Source organism: Mauremys mutica, chromosome 7, assembly GCF_020497125.1.
Source record: "Mauremys mutica isolate MM-2020 ecotype Southern chromosome 7, ASM2049712v1, whole genome shotgun sequence".
NCBI classification, from domain to species: domain Eukaryota; kingdom Metazoa; phylum Chordata; order Testudines; family Geoemydidae; genus Mauremys; species Mauremys mutica.
Window position 1 is genome coordinate 25,327,281 of NC_059078.1, and position 19,425 is coordinate 25,346,705.

The window sequence follows — 19,425 nt, forward strand, 5'->3', positions numbered from 1 at the left end:
TCCACACCTTATCCCTCTCAGATTTTGGACAGCACTTCATATACTTAAACCTTGGGTTGAGTGCTGTAGCTATTTTTAGAAATCTCACATTGGTACCTTCTTTGTCTTCTGTCAAATCTGCAGTGACAGTGTTTGTAAATCAAACAACACGTGCTGGGTCATCATCTGAGACTGCTATAACATGAAATATATGGCAGAATGCAGGTAAAACAGAACAGGGGACATACAATTCTCCCCCATGGAGTTCAGTCACAAATTTTATTAACACACTACATCATCAGCATGGAATCATGTCCTCCGGAATGGTGGCTGAAGCATGAAGGGGCATATGAATGTTTAGCTTTGTTAACTTTATTTTCTTTTAACACTGTCCATTAGTGGCCTACCAAGTACCGGCTCTCTGTATAATACTGCGCCACGACTGATTAGTCAAAGGCATTTATAAGGATAAATGTCAGAGACTTCAGTGCACTATTTACATCAGGTATTCACACAACTCTTAAAACTAAATCACTATAATCCCTCCCCCCATCTTAATATCGGTTTACAATATGTTTCAGTACCATTAAACTGTCGATATTGTGGATCATGTGTTGAAGGTCTAGTCATTGGTGCATCTGGATCAAGGTAATAAATTTCATTTGTTCGCACATAGGGAATAAAATGAGAAGAGGGTGGCCGTTCAGGTTCAATAACTGGAGAAGACGATTTCCTCTGTTGCATGTCTGTGTTGATATTTCTCTCTCTTCCACTATTGCCATTCTGAACTGGGAAATTAGAAGTATTTATCTGCCTTTGTTGTACTTGGTATAATCTGTTTTTAACTGCTGGAACAGGTGGTGATTCAGATCTGTGCAAAACAATTTTAGTTAGACCAAAATTTTCAAGCAATATGCTTCATTTTATTAATACACCTCAAAACTAATGAAATATTGTTTAACAGATCTTTAAACAAAATCTAAAATGATGTCTTCCCTCCCCTATGTGCTTTATGTGCACTATAAACATTTACGCTTTTCACACTTTTAGCGCAAAGTGGCCAGAAACTCAAGGATCTTGCTAATTAGGAATTCCCAGATGACAAAGAATCAGAATAATGACTCTGTGCTACTTCTCTTGTCACTACAGGATAGGCTGCATGGGTTGATGAAAGGGAGAACCCACACAGATCTGGTTATTCTCACCTGCCAAAATGGTCATTTGGGACCAAAGAGCCGTCTGAAGGCTTGGCCAGACCCGAGAATCAGGCCATGAATATTCTATTTCTGTTAGCTTGCAGACAATTGTGGGCTCTTATTTCCTAGATTGAGTGGCATCCTATAATTTTCCTTCTATAGTATTTGACACTTTTATTTTAAACATTTAACAGAAATATCTGTTTTCTAGAATTAGCCATTTGCTCATCATTCTCTCTGTATCTGAAAACAAGCTCTATGAAATTTATAAAAGTAATTCAGAATTATTTAAATCTGTGCTAGTTCTTTTAAGGATAAAATGCATTCTAAACACTTTTTTATGAAGGCAAATGCAAAAAATATATACTGCAAAAGGTCATGTTCCCTGCCCAAGTGACAGAAAGGAAGAGTAGGTCCTGTTCTTAAATAACTAAACTTGCCTTCATTTTAGGACAGATTCTGCTGTCTAATATATGCCTTTATCTCACAATGAAGCACATCAAAAGGCCATTTTGATCTGATCCAATATCTTCTCCTTACACAGAGAGGTTACAAGAATGGGCCCTTCAATAAGGAATCCGATTAATTTGGCACTTGGGTGCTTAAAGCAGTCTATGAGGGAAGTTAGTCAGTGACAGCAGGAGGAGAGTTTACAAAAATGTGTGGTTGGGATTGTATTGCCAATCCCAACCATTCAAAAATCATGAGTAAGGCCCCCCCCCAAATTATAATTAACTTAAAAATCATCCAGTATTTTAGTAATAAATGTTAAATTAATTGAATTTGCCTTGTAGCACTGAAAACCAGTCAAGTTCATGTTTAAAGCTTTTCTCCACAACCATGAGGGAATTATGTGTGTATTTTTCTCTCATTACAAGTACAGTATCTTTGCCATCTTAAATTCCAGTTATGAAGGGGTTAAGGGTGATCAGAACACTCCAAATCTAAAGCAAATCCAAAGAAACTTTGAAAGACTCCACATGTGATCAGCATAGTTTACCCAAGTATAGTACTCTCTGAAATGTTTTTTACTTGATATATATATATAAACTTTTATTTTAAAAAATGGTATATTTTTAATAAAAAGTAAAAATGGCACTAAAACATATCTAATTTCCCATTCTTAATTTCATTGTAATAACTGATACAGAATGCAGACCTACCTTTCTTCATTCAAATGACTCTTCTGAGATTGTTCTTTCTACAATAAGATCAAAAGTTAAAAAAAAATCTAATTTTTTTATAATATATATTTTATTTTGTATGACAAAATGTTTTTTTTCCTTCTAAAGTTCCTAAAGTAGTGTTAGACCTGAATTCAGGGGAAATATACATATCTAAGCCTTTAATCAAAGAGATGCTATTATAAACACTGCAGACCAAATTCACTGCTGATGTAATTCTCTGAAGACAACTTACACCGCCGTGAAGTTAAATGTGCAGAGTAAGTTTGGGATTTCCAGAGCTGATGCAAAAGGTATGAAGAACCAGGGACATTAAGGTCTGTAATGCCAGTAATGATTGGAGGTAGGGTGTGTACAGGTTATTTGTGACTCAAGGGGGCACCCTTGAGATCATGACATTCCTTGACCAAGTTTTGCCATTAGGGGGAACCTCACTAATCCAGAGAAGGACAAGTTCTGGCCACTAGAGCAGTGGTGGGCAACCTGCAGCCCATCAGGGTAATCTGATTGCGGGCTGTGAGATGTTTTGCTGACATTGACCATCCTCAGGCATAGCCACCCCGTCTCCCACAGCTCCCAGTGGCCACAGTTTACCGTTCCCGGCCTATGGGATCTGCGGGAAGGAGTTGGCCGCAGGGATGTGCTGGCCGCCGCTTCCCACAGCTCCCATTGGTCAGGAAAGGAAAAATGTGGCCAGTGGGAGCTGCGGGGGGCCGTGCCAGCGGACGGTCAACATCAGCAAAATGTTTTGAGGCCCACAATCAGATTAGCCTGATGGGCCGCATGCGGCCCACAGATTGCCCATCACTGCACTAGAGGTACCACTAACTGCTACTCCTAGAGAAATTAAGGGTTAAAATTTCAAGCCTTAGAATCAGTTTTCTAGTGGGGTTTCCATAGGAGTGGTACCCTGGAAGAGTGATTAGGCAAGAACTCCTTCCTCAACTCTTGTGAAGCCAAGGAAGCAGCTGAGATCTCTGCTAACGCTGTTGCATCAAAGCAGGTGAGACATAACACCTAATCAGCAACTCAGAAAAAGGGCTGGCATCCTATCAGGGAAACACAAAATTGAAATTTCTAAGGGAGGAAAGGGGTGTAAGAGTGAAAAATTTCTCCATGGTATAAAGCAGGATTATGGAAAAAAACACACACACACTAAAAATATAGGTGGAAAAGTACATCTCCACCTCAATATAACGCGACCTGATATAACATGAATTCAGATATAACGCGGTAAAGCAGTGCTCCGGGGGGGGAGGGGGGATTGCGCACTCCAATGGATCAAAGCAAGTTCAATATAATGCAGTTTCACCTATAAAGCGGTAGGATTTTTTGGCTCCCGAGGACAGCGTTATATCAAGGTAGAGGTGTACCTACAGGTGGTTGGAACAATCAGACACACCAGGATATAGGACCTTTTATGGCTGTATCCATACTACATAAAGCTTCAGGCTGAGCACTATTATTAAATGTAGGTCCCTTTTTCCAGACACCAGGGAAGTTTTTTTCTTATAAATGAAAAATATTAATTTATATATGGTTTATTAGACTTTTGAACAAGCAATTTATACTCTACTTCAATTTATCTTGTATTTTCACTTAAAGGCCAACTTTCCTGAAAATCAACTGCAGAACTCAGTTGTAATAACTGCCATCGTTGTTGACTAATGTAAGTGAAAAACTGTCTTCAGTTTTGCAATTCTGTCTTTCACATTCTTTTAAGACATATACATGAATACCTATGGAATCTCACAGATTACTTATTGTGCCCACAGCCTTTGAAGTAGTGCATTTGTAGCATTCATTTTCAGCCAAACAAATAAATGGCTTCTTGGCTGGCTATACAGAATTACAGAGGTCACTTTATCTCCCAGACACATTTTTCACTGGAAGGTAGACCTGGTGTGAAGGGATGGAATGAGGCACAATGTCAATACTGGGAGGTGAGGGGTATCAGGAATATTTTCTTTAAAGTATGGGAAGATAGGATTTTTTTTTCAGCCATGGGCTACTGATGATGTGTGTTTAGTGGAATGGGAGAAGGAAGAAAAGGTGCAATTATGAAATATGTACTTTGCTGTCATAAATTCTCTCACAAGTCAACAATGGCTTTTTTGGTTGTTTGTGAAAATTAACATTGTTCTCCTGTATGTTTTCCTGCCTTTGATGGACACAGAGGGTAAAGTCAGTTTCATAATTTCAATCTCCAAGGGTACAATGATACCTGGACTTGTATCTTGCTGCCAATCAGATTCCCTCTTTACACAAAGAGTAAGTGACAACTAAATAACAGGGAATAAATACACAGAGGAGGGTTATGGTGACATCAAAATCCATGTGAGTGAAATCTGAACGTATTATGTCACTAGAATACCCACTTACTGAACTAAGTGCTGGAGTTGCACCAATGATCTAGCCCAGATACAAATGAGATATTAAGTGAGCCAAGGTTATGATGAAAATTTTTTGCTGTTAAACACCAAATCATTACCTTTGTGACTGCATGTCCCTTACTCTTTGTATTAGTTTCCTGGTGAGGTGAAGGAGACCTTTCTGGAGAGACTTCTTTCTTTTGGCAGAGTTTGCCAGGAGTATTTCTTTCTACCAACTGAAGCAGCTCTATCTGTCGTCTTACTTTCTTTTCCTCCCTTTGCTTTTGTAGCCGTCTAGGGTATCTTTCTGATGCTGGAATATACCTTTTCCCAGGTTTGTTTATGTTCCAGTCGGGTCTCTTTCCATATTTTTCCATAGGTTTTGTTTGTTTCTCTTTTCTTGCAAATTGGTTATACAAATCAGTGTAACTGCCGTTATTCTCTTTTTCGGAAATTTTATTTTTATCTGGATACTGCATTTCTTTCTTGCATTTTTTGATGTTAAATTTCTCTTTATATTCTATGGAAATATTTGGAGATGTACAGTCCACAGTTCTTCTTTCTACAACTGGCTCAGTACATGTTTCAGTTCGGATGTATGCTCTGGTGTCAAAGTCATCTAAAAAGAAAAGTATCTCTTTTATATTTTTCTAAGCAGGCCACATGACTTCTTTGATTTATATTTCAGTATTTAGACTATAAATGCATTACTACTCACTTCATTCAAAACATTGGTTGCTACAATATTGGCACACTCTTTTATTCTTTTTGATGTTTCAAAGTAAACAGCACAGGGGAGAACCAACATAGTTATCAGATAAACTCAATCCATGTTTAAAAACATGGGGAACAAAATGTAAGAAAACTTAAAATATAAATGAAATGAAACTACATTGTCCTGATATATAGAGTTCATCTTGTATTGTGATAGCCCAATGATGAACAACAACATGAAGCTTTTATATGAATATCTAAGGGGCATCTTGTTTATAGTTTGTCAGATCATATTCACCATTTTAAGTGCTACTGAGTGTAACAGGCATTCCCAATCTGGTTTCTTTTTTCTCTTCTCTGACAGGGGTTCTGAGTTAGGAGCTGACTCAGTAACCTGTCACTTGGATCCCCACCAATATAGGTTAATTGGAAGTGGAAGACCAATTAACAAACAGGGTCACAGCTGAAGGGCTAATTAGAGGGAAAAGCAATCCTAGCAGCTGGGAGCAGATACATAGAGAGGAAGGAAGCCTTGGAAAGGGTGGAGGTGCAGAACATGAAGGAAGACAGACTTGGTTGTTCTTAGTACTGCTTCCTTTTCCCTTAGTAAGAGGGGCGCTGACTAGGACTTGTGCATATATAAATAGTACTATCGGTAGTGGCCTGATAGAACACTATAATAAAGAACAGTGGTGGGGAAGGTGGCTGGAGTATGTGGGTCTGTACCTAAGGCAAGAGAGACTCCCAGGGGACCACCCTGCAACATAATTGGGGGCTTCTCCTGGACCTGTTTCCCTCATCTGTGCAGGAAGCCAAAGAGGGAGCCAGCACAAGGGTCAATGATCTGGGAAGTGGAAGAAATTCTGAAATGGAGTACTCCATACAGTTTTTTCAACAGTCCTACCAACCAGAGCAGCAGGCCCAGACGGTGTGGCAGGCAGACCAACAGAATGTTCTCCAGGACTTTATCAAGGAACAGATGGCCATACAGCATGGGATACTGCAGAATCTGGTGAGTCCCGTGACCGGGGTTAACAATAGAGCCCAGGGAACTGGATATTGTAAAGTGGCTCCAAAAAATGACCTTCAGGCCTTTCACCAAACTTTTGAGAGGGTGGCTTTAAGTTCTGGTTGGGATAAGGCATCATGGGCTTTGCAAGTGGCTCCTTATCTGATAGGCAAAGCATCCCTAAGTGAAGAACATGCCATTGCAGATAGAATGGTTCTGTTGTCAGAAAGATCCCAACAGAAATTTAGGATGGTGAAAAGCAGAGAGGCTGTCAAGACTGGGCTACTAGCTGGTTGTTACCCCCAGAGAGCCAGGGGGCGGAGGAAGTGATGGATGTCTGATCATAGGAAGACCTTGCAGGAACTATTCTGTGGTGGGGAGTATATGGGTGAACAGGCATCAATCCTCCACACTGGACAGTGTCGGGAAGCTGACTGACAAATTCTTAGAGGCCGACCTACCCAGAAAGACAGTCCATCTCTTGCTGGGACAAGAGATGAGAAAGAAGTTGGAAAAGGGACTGAGAAAAGGAGAGAGAAGTCCAAAGGGCCCTCATACTCTGCCAGAAGAGGGTTGGTGTGTTACCAAATGTCGGTGGCCAGGACCCATAGAAAGTGTTTGTGTATGGACTGCAAGTTGGTGGCTTTTGTTCTGTGAGACATGATGAAACTCCAGTAGATGTTACCTGGGAGGGTAGTAAGGTTAGAATGTATACATGGGGAAAGGAGACATTCTTCTTGGAGGTCAAGAGAGTGTTTATATGGAAGGTGGGAGTGGTGGAGGCTTTACCCCATACAGTTGTGTTGAGTCTGAACTAGAAACCCTTCCCAGTGAGAGAGAGGAAACTCCAAGGAGATCACAGGGTCAGTTATGGAATGTGGAAAAGGAGCTAGAAGAAGGGGGCTGTGAGACAGAAATAAAAAAAACCCAGACAGGTAGAGAGAAGTCAGGAAGGTCAACAAGAGAGAAGAGAGTCTGGTAGAGAAGGAAGGAAAACAAAGGTATAACGGGATATAGCTGATAAAACAAGGGTTTCCTGGGGAGTCCCAGGAATGGACCAGAGCAAGAATGAGATGTCAGGGACAGAAAAAAGTGTCATGGAGAGTGAAGAGAACCTAGAATTAGAGGTAGAGTAGCAACAAATTAGAGGGAAGGTCAGATTGTCTTCATGCCAAGAGCATTCTACTGACAGGCAGAGACTGAATTGTGGGGACAATCCCCACCCACAGTTGGGGTTGTTGTTTTTTTGGAAACAGAAGACAGTCATTAAGGAACTCTGAATAAACCTAAAGATGGAGTCCCACAAAAATCAAAGAATGGTGATAAAGGCAGAGCTCAGCCCAAAAGAAAAGAGCATTTGGAAGAAGATGGGGAGGTGTGTGACAGGTTCTGAGTCAGGAGCTGACTCAGTAACCTGTCACTCAAATCCCCACCAATATAGGTCAATTGGGATCTAAGTGGAAGACCCATTAGCAAGTAGGGCCACAGCTGAAGGGCTTATCAGAGGAGAGAAGCAACCCTAGTAGCTGGGAGGAGATAAATCGAGATGAAGGAAACCCTGGGAATGCAGAACCTGAAGGAAGGCAAAGCTGATCTCTTTTTCCCCAGAAGAGGGGAGCTGACTGGGATGCATATATATGTAAATAGTACTAGAGGTGATGGCCTGATAGAACACCATAATAAAGTACAGTGGTAGTGAAGGTGACCTGAGTGAGTGTGGTCTGTATGGAAGAAAAGAGAGACTCACAGGGGACCGCCCCATGACACCCTCTTCTTCTAAAAGGGAAAACTTTGTTTAAAACAAATAAACCCACCTTCCCACCCTACCAGTCCCCTTCGTACATTATATTAGGCATACCCCAAATACTTAATTCCTTAGAATTTGCAAATCTCCATTAATCTTTCTATACTTGCTGCCAAGCCCAAAATATGAATTTCTAGTTAAAGAAACAAAAAATATTTCAATGGAATTTTCCAACCCACTTGAGGGCTGGAGGTTAGTGACTGTGCACCTACTCTAGGTATTTGTTGCAATAAAGAAACTTATCTATTTAAACTAAAAGCCACACTATGGCTGTATATTTTTACTAAATATAATTTTTGCCTTAACTATAGTGCTAAGAAATGTAGAGTGTTCTTGATCTTCATTTCTAGTAGTAATGTTTGACATCTGGGAACAAATTGGAATGTCTTGGTATGTGTTAGCCTAAGGACCTCTCAATACCAACTGGCAAAGGTTCCTGTCAGGCCTGATAAACTCACTACACCTAACACTTTGCTGTTATAGTATTTATCTATTAAAAATACCATGTGAGTTCTTAAATGAAAGCCAGGATCATGCTAGTCCTTAATATCATTGTGAAATGTATGTACTGACTTATATTTAAAGTTATGTATATTAAAAATATGTCCCTATAGTTTGTTTCACTCGCCAGCATAGGTGAAAAACCAGTTTTGCCAAACAAAGGGATGTTTAGCCACATGGCTACATAGGTTCATATGTAGTTTAAGCATTGTAAGCAAAACACAATGGGAGCCACACTTGCATTTCAAGACATCTTGACTCTGGGGTCAACACAATGTGTTGGTTAATATAAAGAGAAGCAAAAAGCCATTTAGTTATCCACTGGCTGAGGAAACCCCTTGAAGGGGGTGAGGTGTATTCATGAAAATTTGGATCCTGTTTTTTTGTCTGAAAACCAGCAGCTCTGTCTTAGAATCCCTGGGAGAAAATGGTTATATTTCCTATTTTATAAAGTAGATTAATAAGTGTTACTAGTTCTGTTTCCACCCACTAGCCGTACTCAGTACCTCTCTCTCTCTGTTTGATCATAAGTTTGATTTTTCACTATACATTTCACTTCTGTGGTGGTATAAATGACCTGATTTTGAGTTGTATCGGTCAAGCTGTGTGTATTTGGCTCCTCTGGGGATAGTGAACCTAGTAATTACGGTGAATGTCCAGTGACAGGGGCTGGACACTATAGGGGAGCATTTTGAGGACTAAGGGGTTGGTGTATACTTAGCACTAACCTGCACAGACAGGGGAGGTCTGCAGAGACCTGGAAGTAAGTGCTTGTGGAGCCAAATTAGAGGGTGTTTGTTTCAGGGAGCTAAAACATAGCAGGGACAGACAAGACTACTCCACCCTAAGGGCATGTAGTGATGAGGTACCTGACTACCCTAACAGTGTGAGATCTGGATATACAACTACTTTTATGCATGTTTTGTGGAAGGTTTTGCCAATTATTAAACAAAATGCTTTTGTACCCTAACTCCAAAATCACTAGCAGCAATTTTCTAGTATCTTCGCTACCTCTTTAGGGCCTCAATTCATAAGATATTAAGCGTGTACTTAAGCATGAGAGTAATTCATAGATTCCAGGACTGGAAGGGACCTTGAGAGGTCATCAAGTCCAGTCCCCTGCCCTCATGGCAGGACCAAATACTGTCTAAACCATCCATGATAGACATTTATCTAACCTACTCTTAAACATCTCCAGAGATGAAGATTCCACAACCTCCCTAGGCAATTTATTCCAGCGTGTAACCACCTTGACAGGAACTTTTTCCTAATGTCCAGAACTGGACACAATACTCCAGTTGAGGCCTAACCAGCGCAGAGTAGAGTGGAAGAATGACTTCTCGTGTCTTGCTCACAACACACCTGTTAATGCATCCCAGAATCATGTTTGCTTTTTTTGCAACAGCATCACATTCCACTGAAGTTAATGGGAATACTCATGTGTTTAAAGTGAGGTATATGTTTAAGTACCTTGCTGAACTGGGTCCTATTTTGTTTACTCACATGACCGAGTGAGTGCCACACACTGTAGTCAGACCCATATTAATTTGTTATAAGATACATAACAGACTATGCCAAGCACCCTATGTAATCAAACCCAGTAATACAGTTAATTTGGGCAACAGGCTGGTAATACTCCTATGCAGTACTTGTGAACCATGAAGGCACATAAGTCTAAGCATGCCTTCCTTTCTTAGGAGTATCACATCTCGTCCAGTGTTAGGCCTTGTCTACGCTACACAGTTTTGTCAGCAAAAGGTGGCTTTTGTCGACAAAACAGTGGAGGTGCAAGCACGACAATGCTCCTCCTGCCAGCAAACTCCTGCTGTGTCAACAAAATAAAACCACCTCAATGAGAAGTGTAGAGCTTTTTGCGGCAAAGTTGGATTGACAAAACATCAGTATAGACACTGTATTCGTTACTGCTCACTGTTTTAAACTCCAGAGCCCTGTATCCAGCTACGCAGGCATGTGCCCCTCCCCCCCTCTAAGCCCAGGAAGTTTTGAAACTGCTCAGTGTGGAGAGCTCACATAGCTACTGCCCAGCTGAGCATGCCAGCTCCAGCAGCAAACACACTCCTGCCTGGACTACTGGGGAAGAGGTGGCTCTCCTAGGTCTGTGGGGAGAGAAGGCTGTGGAAGAACTCATAGAATCAAAACATTAACTTGGAATCCTGCTTGCACTGGGATTGCAGCAGCAGGCAGGTTGCTGCGGGGGAGGGAAGGGGCAAGAAGAGAAGAGACTGCTGTACAGGGGAGGGAGGTGGGGGCTGATGTCGGAGTATCCCCTTCCCCCTGCTGGTGTACCAATCTCTGCTGAGCTGGGATGGGGAGACACCAGCTGTCCATGCACCAGCTTTTGCCTCAGGAGCGGTTGCTTCTGTGGGTTTCTTTTGTAAGTGTTCAGCAATGTCAGTTTGGTTATATTAGACTGCCACTTTAAAAAGTGATTTTAAATGTGTTACTTTTCATGCACACACAGTAATCATTACAAGGTTCAGAGCACAGTACAAACAAGGCCAGGCTCAGCACACTACAGTAACACACATTACTGTGGCTCAATGTTAATATGCTCCTTCAAGGCATCCCCTCAGCCGAATAGCCCCTTGTTGGGCTTCTGTTATAGTCTTGTGATCTTAATGCACAGCACAACACTGAAGAGCAGATCCATACTTTCTGATAGAGGTGGCTGGGTTGCAGGTTATGAAGGCAGTTGAAAAGCAGAAGGGTAGATAAAAATCAATGATTTTTTTTGATAAAATGCTTTTGGAGGGAAAAAAGCCTACCTAAAGCAACAAAGAGTCCTGTGGCACCTTATAGACTAACAGACATATTGGAGCATAAGCTTTTGTGGGTCAATACCCACTGTGTCAGATGCATCTGACAAAGTGGGTATTCACCCACGAAAGCTCATGCTCCAATACATCTGTTAGCCTATAAGGTGCCACAGGACTCTTTGTTGCTTTTTACAGATTCAGAATAACACGGCTACCCCTCTGATACCTAAAGATAGTTTTAATTAAGACACATTATAGCTCAAAGATATCCCATCATGGAATAGGGATTATAAATTCTAATTCTATAGTATGAGACAATATATTCATGTAATGTTTAAGAAAAGTTTTGTAAATGAGTTCCAATAGTTCACGGATTAGGGACCCAATCTTATGGGGTTCCAGGGGCTTCTGTACAGATTATTTAGGTTAATTTTTCTATCTACCCATTGGGACTCAGTGCTCAGTCTAAAAGATACCATCAGATGTTTAGGATTAGGGATGTTTTGCAGGTCTCAAACTGTGGATTTCTGTTTCCAGAGCTAACATGCTTGTTAACAGCAAAAATGTTTTAAAATAAATAAATAATATATAGAGGTGAGAAATAAAAGACCTCAACCCTATTGTCCCTCTGTAACTGTGTACACATAGAGTCAATCCCTTACCTCTCTAAAAGTGCAAAGTTTCAGAAAGTTCAATGAATAGAAGATTGTTGGGGGCGGAACTACACTCTGCCCCCACTATATCAAGAACTGGCCTAATGTGATGACAGTTTGTGAATAAAATCGTGAAAAAATAGATTGCACTGTCACAGTCAACGTTCTCAACATTGGGCTTAAGAGAAATGTTGAACACATGCTGAATACCCTGAAGCCTATTTCTGTAGCCTTGAACAAAATGCAAGGAAATAGCTGTTTTATTGCTGACACTGTTGAAATTTGGAAGGAACTGAGTGAGATCTTAAAGAGAAATATGCAATGACAGAGTTAAATTACAAGCTTTAAAAAAATGAATGGGACAAGCACTATCTCCAGCTCATTTTCTTGCAAATATTCTCAATACTCAGTAACAGGGTCAAACCTTAACTGCTGAAGAAGAGTAGGAGGTTATGACATGGACATCCAGCAATCATCCCTCCATAATGCCAACTATAATAAACTTCAGAGCGAAGGGTAAACCATTCAAGAAATATATGGTTGCTGCTGATGTTTTAATGAAAATCACACCAGTCAACTGGTGGAAGTCACTTAAGCACTTGGATTCAGAGACTGTTGAAGTGATAATCTCACTTTTAACAGTAGTAGCTTCTTCTGCCAGTGTAGAAAGAATATTTTCTTTCTTTGGACTAATTCATTCCAAATTGAGAAATCGTTTGGGACCTGAAAAAGCAGGAAAGCTTGTTTTTCTTTTCCAGATTATGAACAAACAGGAAAATGAAGGTGAAGACGACTCAGTTAGCTGCAGAACCCAATATTTTAAGTTTCTCATGTTGACCTGGCTGACATAAATGAAATTTTTTTTTGAAAAACAAAAATTAAGTCAACTATTTTAGTTAAACAATTTTACCAAAAACAAAAACCTAATTTTAAAAAACTTGAATGTTTAACAAAATTCAAAAATTAATATGCTTATTTTGTTCAATAACAAACATATAATATTTTAAGGAAAAAATCCAGAATACGTAACGTTATTTTAGTTAAATAAAACAATTTAAATGTCTGTCTGGTGATGTTCTCCTCCTAATACAGCATGGCAAGAAAATCCTCCAAATATTAATGATTAACCTGTTGAATTGGAGATAGTTTACTTCCCAGTGACTACATAAATATATGCTTCAATTACCTTTGGTAAATGAAATAACCAAACAATCATTGACTTTGTGATATAACTGTACAACTAATCTGAAAAGTTTCCAAAATAAATCCCCTTAAAAATGTATAGTGTGTACCTTCTAAAAATGAAACCTACATCTATCTCTGAGTTGTGAAGAATATGTATTAAGGTTGTAACAACCAACAAGAATGCACTTTTATGAAGAAATCCATGATTAAATCGAGTCTTCCTAACTAGTGATTTAAATCAAATCCACCCTGAAAAGCAGCTGGCAATCTCGTAGGATGCTCATGGAACAATGGGATTGAGAAACCTTCATCATGTGATGCTGTACCTGCCCCCATGAGTAGGCCCCTACCAAATTCACAGTCCATTTTGGTCAATTTCACGGTTATAGGATTTTAAAAATCATAAATTGCATGACTTCAGCTATTTAAATCTGAAATTTCACAGTGGTCTAATTGTAGGGATCCTGACCCAAAAAGGAGTGAGGGGAGTTGCATGGTTATTATAAGGGAGGTTGCAGTACTGCTACCCTTACTTCTGTGCTGCTGCTAGTGACAGCACTGCCTTCAGAGCTGGGCAGCTGGAGAACGTCAGCTGTTGGCTAGGAGCCCAGCTCTGAAGGCAGAGCCACCAACAGCAGCAGTGCAGAAGTAAGGATAGCATGGTATCACCCTTACTTCTGCACTGCTGCTGGTGGGATGCTGCCTTCAGAGCTGGGTGCCCAGCTAACAGTTGCTGCTCTCCAGCTGCCCAGCTCTGAAGGCAGTGCAGAAGAGTGGCAATACCGCAACCCCCTTAAAATAACCTTGTGACTCTCCCCCCCACTCCACAACTCCCTTTTGGGTCAGGACCCTGAATTTGAGAAATGCTGGTCTCTCCCAGTGAAATCTGTATAGTATAGGGTAAAAGCACACATAAGACCAGATTTCAGGGAGGGAGACCAGATTTCACGGTTTGTGACACGTTTTTCATGGCCGTGAATTTGGTAGGGTCCTACCCATGAGGCATTGCAAACCCTTCCCAAAGCACCCTGCAGCTAGTTGCACAGTGGGATAGCTACCCACAGTGTACTGCTCTCTCTGTCGATGCAAGAGCTGCTGTTGTGGATATGCTCCACTGACACAAGGACCATAGTGTGGACATGCAACAGCGGTTTAATTACAGCAGCGGTTGTACATCGTCATAACTTGCGCTGACAAAACTCTCTAATCTAGAAAAGACCTTAGTTTCCCTATTGCTATTTTATTTACTCTTGATACTCTAATCTGTCTAAGCAGTCACTTCTAGTTTTACTCTGTGCTGTATAAACAAGATTTGCCTCTACCGATAGCCTGAGCTAATGAAGGAGCTATTCCACAATTTTTTTCCCTTATAGAACATGATATCCTACTAAATCATATTATTTTTTGGAATTTATACCTGTCTGCACAGCAGTATCTTTCCGAGGAGAGGTTATGGTTTTTACATCTTGATGCATCTTACTGCTCACTTCATCAGAACAATGATCATGACTTACATTTGAAAGGCCAGTACAATAACTCTCACATATTTTATCACCTAAAAAGGAAGAAACAAGTGACTTAAGTTAGCAATTTTCTATTAATGGTCTATATAAATCACACTATCAGGTTAACCTTATCCCTATAGTTTAATAATTAGTGCTTCTGGGTTCTAGTCCTGACTCTGCAATTGGCTCACAGTGTGACCTTGGCCACATCTCTTAGCCTTTCTGGGGAAGATCTTCAAAAGAAATTACGGGACTTAGGGGTGCAAGTCCCTCTGAAAGCCAAAACAGTTGTACTTGTGCTCCTGAAAATCTTCACCGGTGTCTTTCTTCCATTATAAAAGATGGATAATGCTGCTTGGTGTTTGAGGCTTGATTAACATTATATATGTTAAGCTTCTTGAGGTACTTGACTGAAAGGAGTTTAAAAGGATAAAAGTTTTGTTCAGTTTCTGAAGCCAAGGAGCAATATCTAGACTGAGAGGATGTTTTTTCTCAAAAATAGGATCCACAGCTCATGCAACCACCCCCAAAATAAAATGAAATATATTAAAGTTTGGTACTTGCCGCCGCCGCCACCACCACCCTCAAGATTCTTCTGCAGTTTTGAAATGTCATGTCCTTTTTGAGCCAACTCTCGAATACGTTGTTCCTGTTTTAATCTCTGAGCCTGTTCTTGTGCTCTCTGCATTGTCTGATAGAGCTCATTTGTTTTAAGAGTCATGATTTCCTATCATGAAAACGGAGAGAAATGCATGAGATCATTTAGTCTGAGAATAAAATAAACAGCTGCATAATCTCCTTATAAATTTACATCTATTCATAATTTTTTATATTTGGGTATTTTTTTAAGTGAGCAAAAGAAATAATGGAGATGCAAAGATCTTTGTGAGGCTGAGAGCTTAGTGCCAGCACTGTAGCAGCATAAAAAGCTAGACTACGTTGTGATCCCCTGTATCATGTTCCTTGAAGGGAAGCAAAGCAGCATGTATTAGAAAACTGTGCACTCTATACTTATGGAAGAGAAGCAGCAGAGATGCTTCTTCACACTTTTAAGGCTCTGTGGGTTTAAGGTGCAGGAAATGGAGCCAGGTAACAGCTCCTCTCAGCACATTACAGATTTCAGAGTGGAAAGAAGTGCTGGAGTTCTGGTCTCCTCTGTGGCTCTTAGTGCATGTTGATAAGGGGGGGAGCGGGGGCATCTGATGGCAATAAGTTTCCTGAAGGAGCTGTGCTGCTTGAGGGAGGCAAGTCCAGTAAAGCAGGTCATCTGTACAGGATCTCACTCCCTAAGATCTATAGGGATGCCTCTGATTTCCTTGCAGAATCTGGAGCCCTATGTGGCTTGAGATACACCTGCACAATGCCTTCCTTGAACCCCACAACATCTCCTCCAAAAGAGGAGAATAACTCAAGTTATGTGGCTCAAAACATCAGCTAAATCATTTATCTTAATTTTATTCCTTCCGCACATTTGTCCATAGGGGGTACGGATGGGGCCCCTAGAATACTAAATTTGAATCCACCAATGGGTGAGAAGGCTTCTGCCCCCGGAAGATTGAAATAAAATGTATATGGAGTGTTTTGTGTGGTAGTCTCAAAAAGTATTCTAGTACCTCCAGAATGTGTCACTGGTTTTTTGACATGACATTACTAAAATTTATTCGGGGGGAAGAGACTTCAGCCCTGACATGACCCATCTAGTCAAGTGCATTACATAACATTTGTGGGGTCTCTCAGAAGCATCAAGCTACAGACCAGTACTCCAGTTAGGCATTCTCAGATGGTATTAGAGCTCAAAGCAGTTTTTGCTGTTTTAACTAAAAAATTTAAAAATCCTATTTTGGGTACAAAACATTGCCTAAGACTTTATCTTCCCAAGCTTTATTTAAAACTATTTGAGGTTTTTGTCCGTCTTGGTGTCTTTTTGTGAAAACTGCCTGGACCTCAAACCACCCACCAAACACCCCCCCCCCCAACCAACCCCTCAAACTAGTGAGTACCCAAAATGAATTTTATTGGTGAGGAGAGAGATTTCAGTTTAATGCATGTGAAGTTAATAAGTTCATTTTTTAATTATGGAAAAATAGGTGGACAATGTCCTTTCTAAAGTGAAAAAATTTAGAGGTTGTGTTGAGGGGAGTAAGGCAATACTTTCCCCTCACAATAGGGTGGTATTAGTGCTGACTTAATTTTCTAGGCTTTCTAGTTTAATCAAAAACGGTGGGTAATATTTTTGAATCAATCCCGTGGGTTCTGTCACTTCTTCCATTCAAATATTAAAAACTATTAATTTATGTTAACAGAAGTGTGGCAAAATCCCCTACACTGCTTCAAAAAATCTCAAGATTTTTTACCTTAACTGTAGTCACAAATAGAAGTTCAACACTACTCTTGCCTCATGCATTAGATAGTAGTAGTATTTACTACTTATTTCTGAGTGTATTAGGCATTGGCAGTTCTACTAAACAATGTCATTTACTTGCACAAAGTAAAGGCTTAACACCCACTTCCTTTTGTTTTTGTTTGAGCATATCCTCTTCAAACTGTTTTTGCATCAGTTCTCGTTCTCGTGCTAAGCGGTGTTCTTCTTCTTGTTCTTCCCATTTTCTTTGCTCTTCCTCCAGCTGCTTCTTTCTTCGCTTTTCCTCTACTTGAGCCATTATAGCTTTCTAGTGATGTCAAAATCATAATAAAATTTAGTGAAATTAACACTTAGTATGCATAATATAAAATGTATTACATAATTTCATGTCTCTCATATATAATATTAAAAAATAGAAAATATGTAATTTGTATTCTGATTCTATAAAAATCCAGTTCAATAAGATAGATATTATTTTCTTTGCCACACAAAATAAATGAAGCTTAGCTCTCTGGCAGGTAAACCTATTCAGCAGAAAGTATGGCAAAGAAAAATACAATTTTTAAAAAGTCTCACAGGGTGTGGGAGGATGTACACACATGAGCCTGAATCGTATCACACTGATTACTTTTTATAGACTTCAATTTTCCTGGGGGGATAATAAGATATCTGATATACTTTGATCCATCTGTTTGCCCTGGAAGGTGTTATAAAGGTATTGTACAGTATATTATGACTCCAGTCAGATACAATAAACCATACTGCTTTGGCAGTGGATGTAAATATAATTAGGGGGCTTAGTGTAAATGAGAATAAGGACCATACTGTTTTAAACATCTGCTGACTAGGAACTACAATACCAGTCCAGCTAAGCTATGCTGTGGGTTAGAGGGAAGGGGCACACACGTCCTATTAGATGCTTAAGGATGTGTCCTATTTTTCTGAGGCATCAGTTTAATAATAGAGGCTCTTAAAGCACTTGACAAACATTAATTATGCCTTACACATTACCGCTGTAAGTGACACACATCTGGTTAACCAGGGTAATCTGGTGAAGGAAAAAAGTCACAGTTTCTATTCCCTTGAGCAATGTGTACTGGCACCTGCCCTAGTCACATCACCACACGTACCCTCATTCATTCTTCCCACGTAGGCTGTGTCAGATTAAAACATGATTGTACCTGATGTTCTAACTGTTTCTGCCGCCTCCTGTCTCTTTCCTCAATTTGTGCAGGATCCAAGAGAGCTGTCATTGACCGGAGAAAACTATGAAGAGAATCATTTAAATGTTTTTCCATTTAAAAAAAAAATTCCAGAATTTTATTTAATCTGAAATATCAGCAAGATTTAAATGTAAGACTTTTGTGTCAAAATATGTACCTTTCATTCACTGTCATAGGTTTGCACTACAATAAATACAGTAACTCCTCACTTAACATCGTCCCGATTAACGCTGTTTTGTTGTTACATTGCTGATCTATTACAGAACATGCTCATTTAAAGTTGCACAATGCTCCCTTATAACGTCCTTTAGAAGCTGCCTGCTATGTCCACTGCCTGCAGGAAGAGCAGCCCTTTGGAGCTAGCTGGTGGGGGCTTGGAACCAGAGTGGGCTGGCAGCCCCCCTATCAGCTCCCTGTGCACCAGCCGCCCAGCAGGCTATCAAATGCCGGACAGTTCAGGTGTCCCTCCCCACGCTGCCATGTGCTGCTCCTGCCCTCTGCCTTAGAGCTGCTCCTGAGAGCTTCCTGCTTGCTGTGGTGGGGGTGGGAACAAGGGTGCTGATGTCAGGGTGTCACCCTCCCCCTGCTCCTGCACCCCATCTCCACAGAGCAAGGGGGACACCACAGGGCTCAGGACAGAATGAGTTTGCTGGCAGCAGCTGCTGTCTTAACTTGCTGATCTACTTAAAAAGGCTTACTTAGAGTGGGGTCAGCGTACTTAAAGGGGCAATGCACGTCTCTCTCTCTCTCTCACACACACACAGACAGTGTGTGTCTCTGTCTCACAAACACATGCACCCCCAGGCACTTTGGAAAGCAGAGGGAGTGGTGCACGCCAGCAGGATAGCGTGGGTTCATCATCGCATTCAGTTTCCGCAGGGAATGTTTGCAGCCACCGCCATGCATCGATTGTGTCTCCTCCTTCCATTCATGCTGCCTTGTAGAGTGTGAGGCTACATTA

At 40.6% G+C, this 19,425-nt stretch overlaps 1 protein-coding gene and 1 long non-coding RNA gene across 18 annotated transcripts in view; one reads left to right on the forward strand and one right to left on the reverse strand.

Annotated features, from left to right (window-relative positions):
* The window catches only part of CCDC66 (coiled-coil domain containing 66), an 86,436-nt gene that overhangs the window by 44,145 nt on the left and 22,866 nt on the right, over positions 1-19,425 (reverse strand). For all 17 annotated transcript variants that reach the window (XM_045024260.1, XM_045024264.1, XM_045024259.1 and 14 more), the window contains 7 exons: positions 18,423-18,507; positions 17,387-17,548; positions 15,444-15,606; positions 14,792-14,929; positions 4,851-5,350; positions 2,339-2,376; positions 564-850 (listed from right to left, as the gene is read on the reverse strand). In XM_045024260.1, coding sequence (XP_044880195.1) covers positions 564-850; positions 2,339-2,376; positions 4,851-5,350; positions 14,792-14,929; positions 15,444-15,606; positions 17,387-17,548; positions 18,423-18,507 — 1,373 coding nt within the window. The remainder of the gene's footprint in view (positions 1-563; positions 851-2,338; positions 2,377-4,850; positions 5,351-14,791; positions 14,930-15,443; positions 15,607-17,386; positions 17,549-18,422; positions 18,508-19,425) is intronic.
* On the forward strand, positions 250-18,882 carry LOC123374369. Its single transcript, XR_006581078.1, has 5 exons — positions 250-484; positions 600-627; positions 3,965-4,028; positions 6,254-6,457; positions 18,476-18,882. It is a non-coding gene; the product is annotated as an uncharacterized LOC123374369 (long non-coding RNA).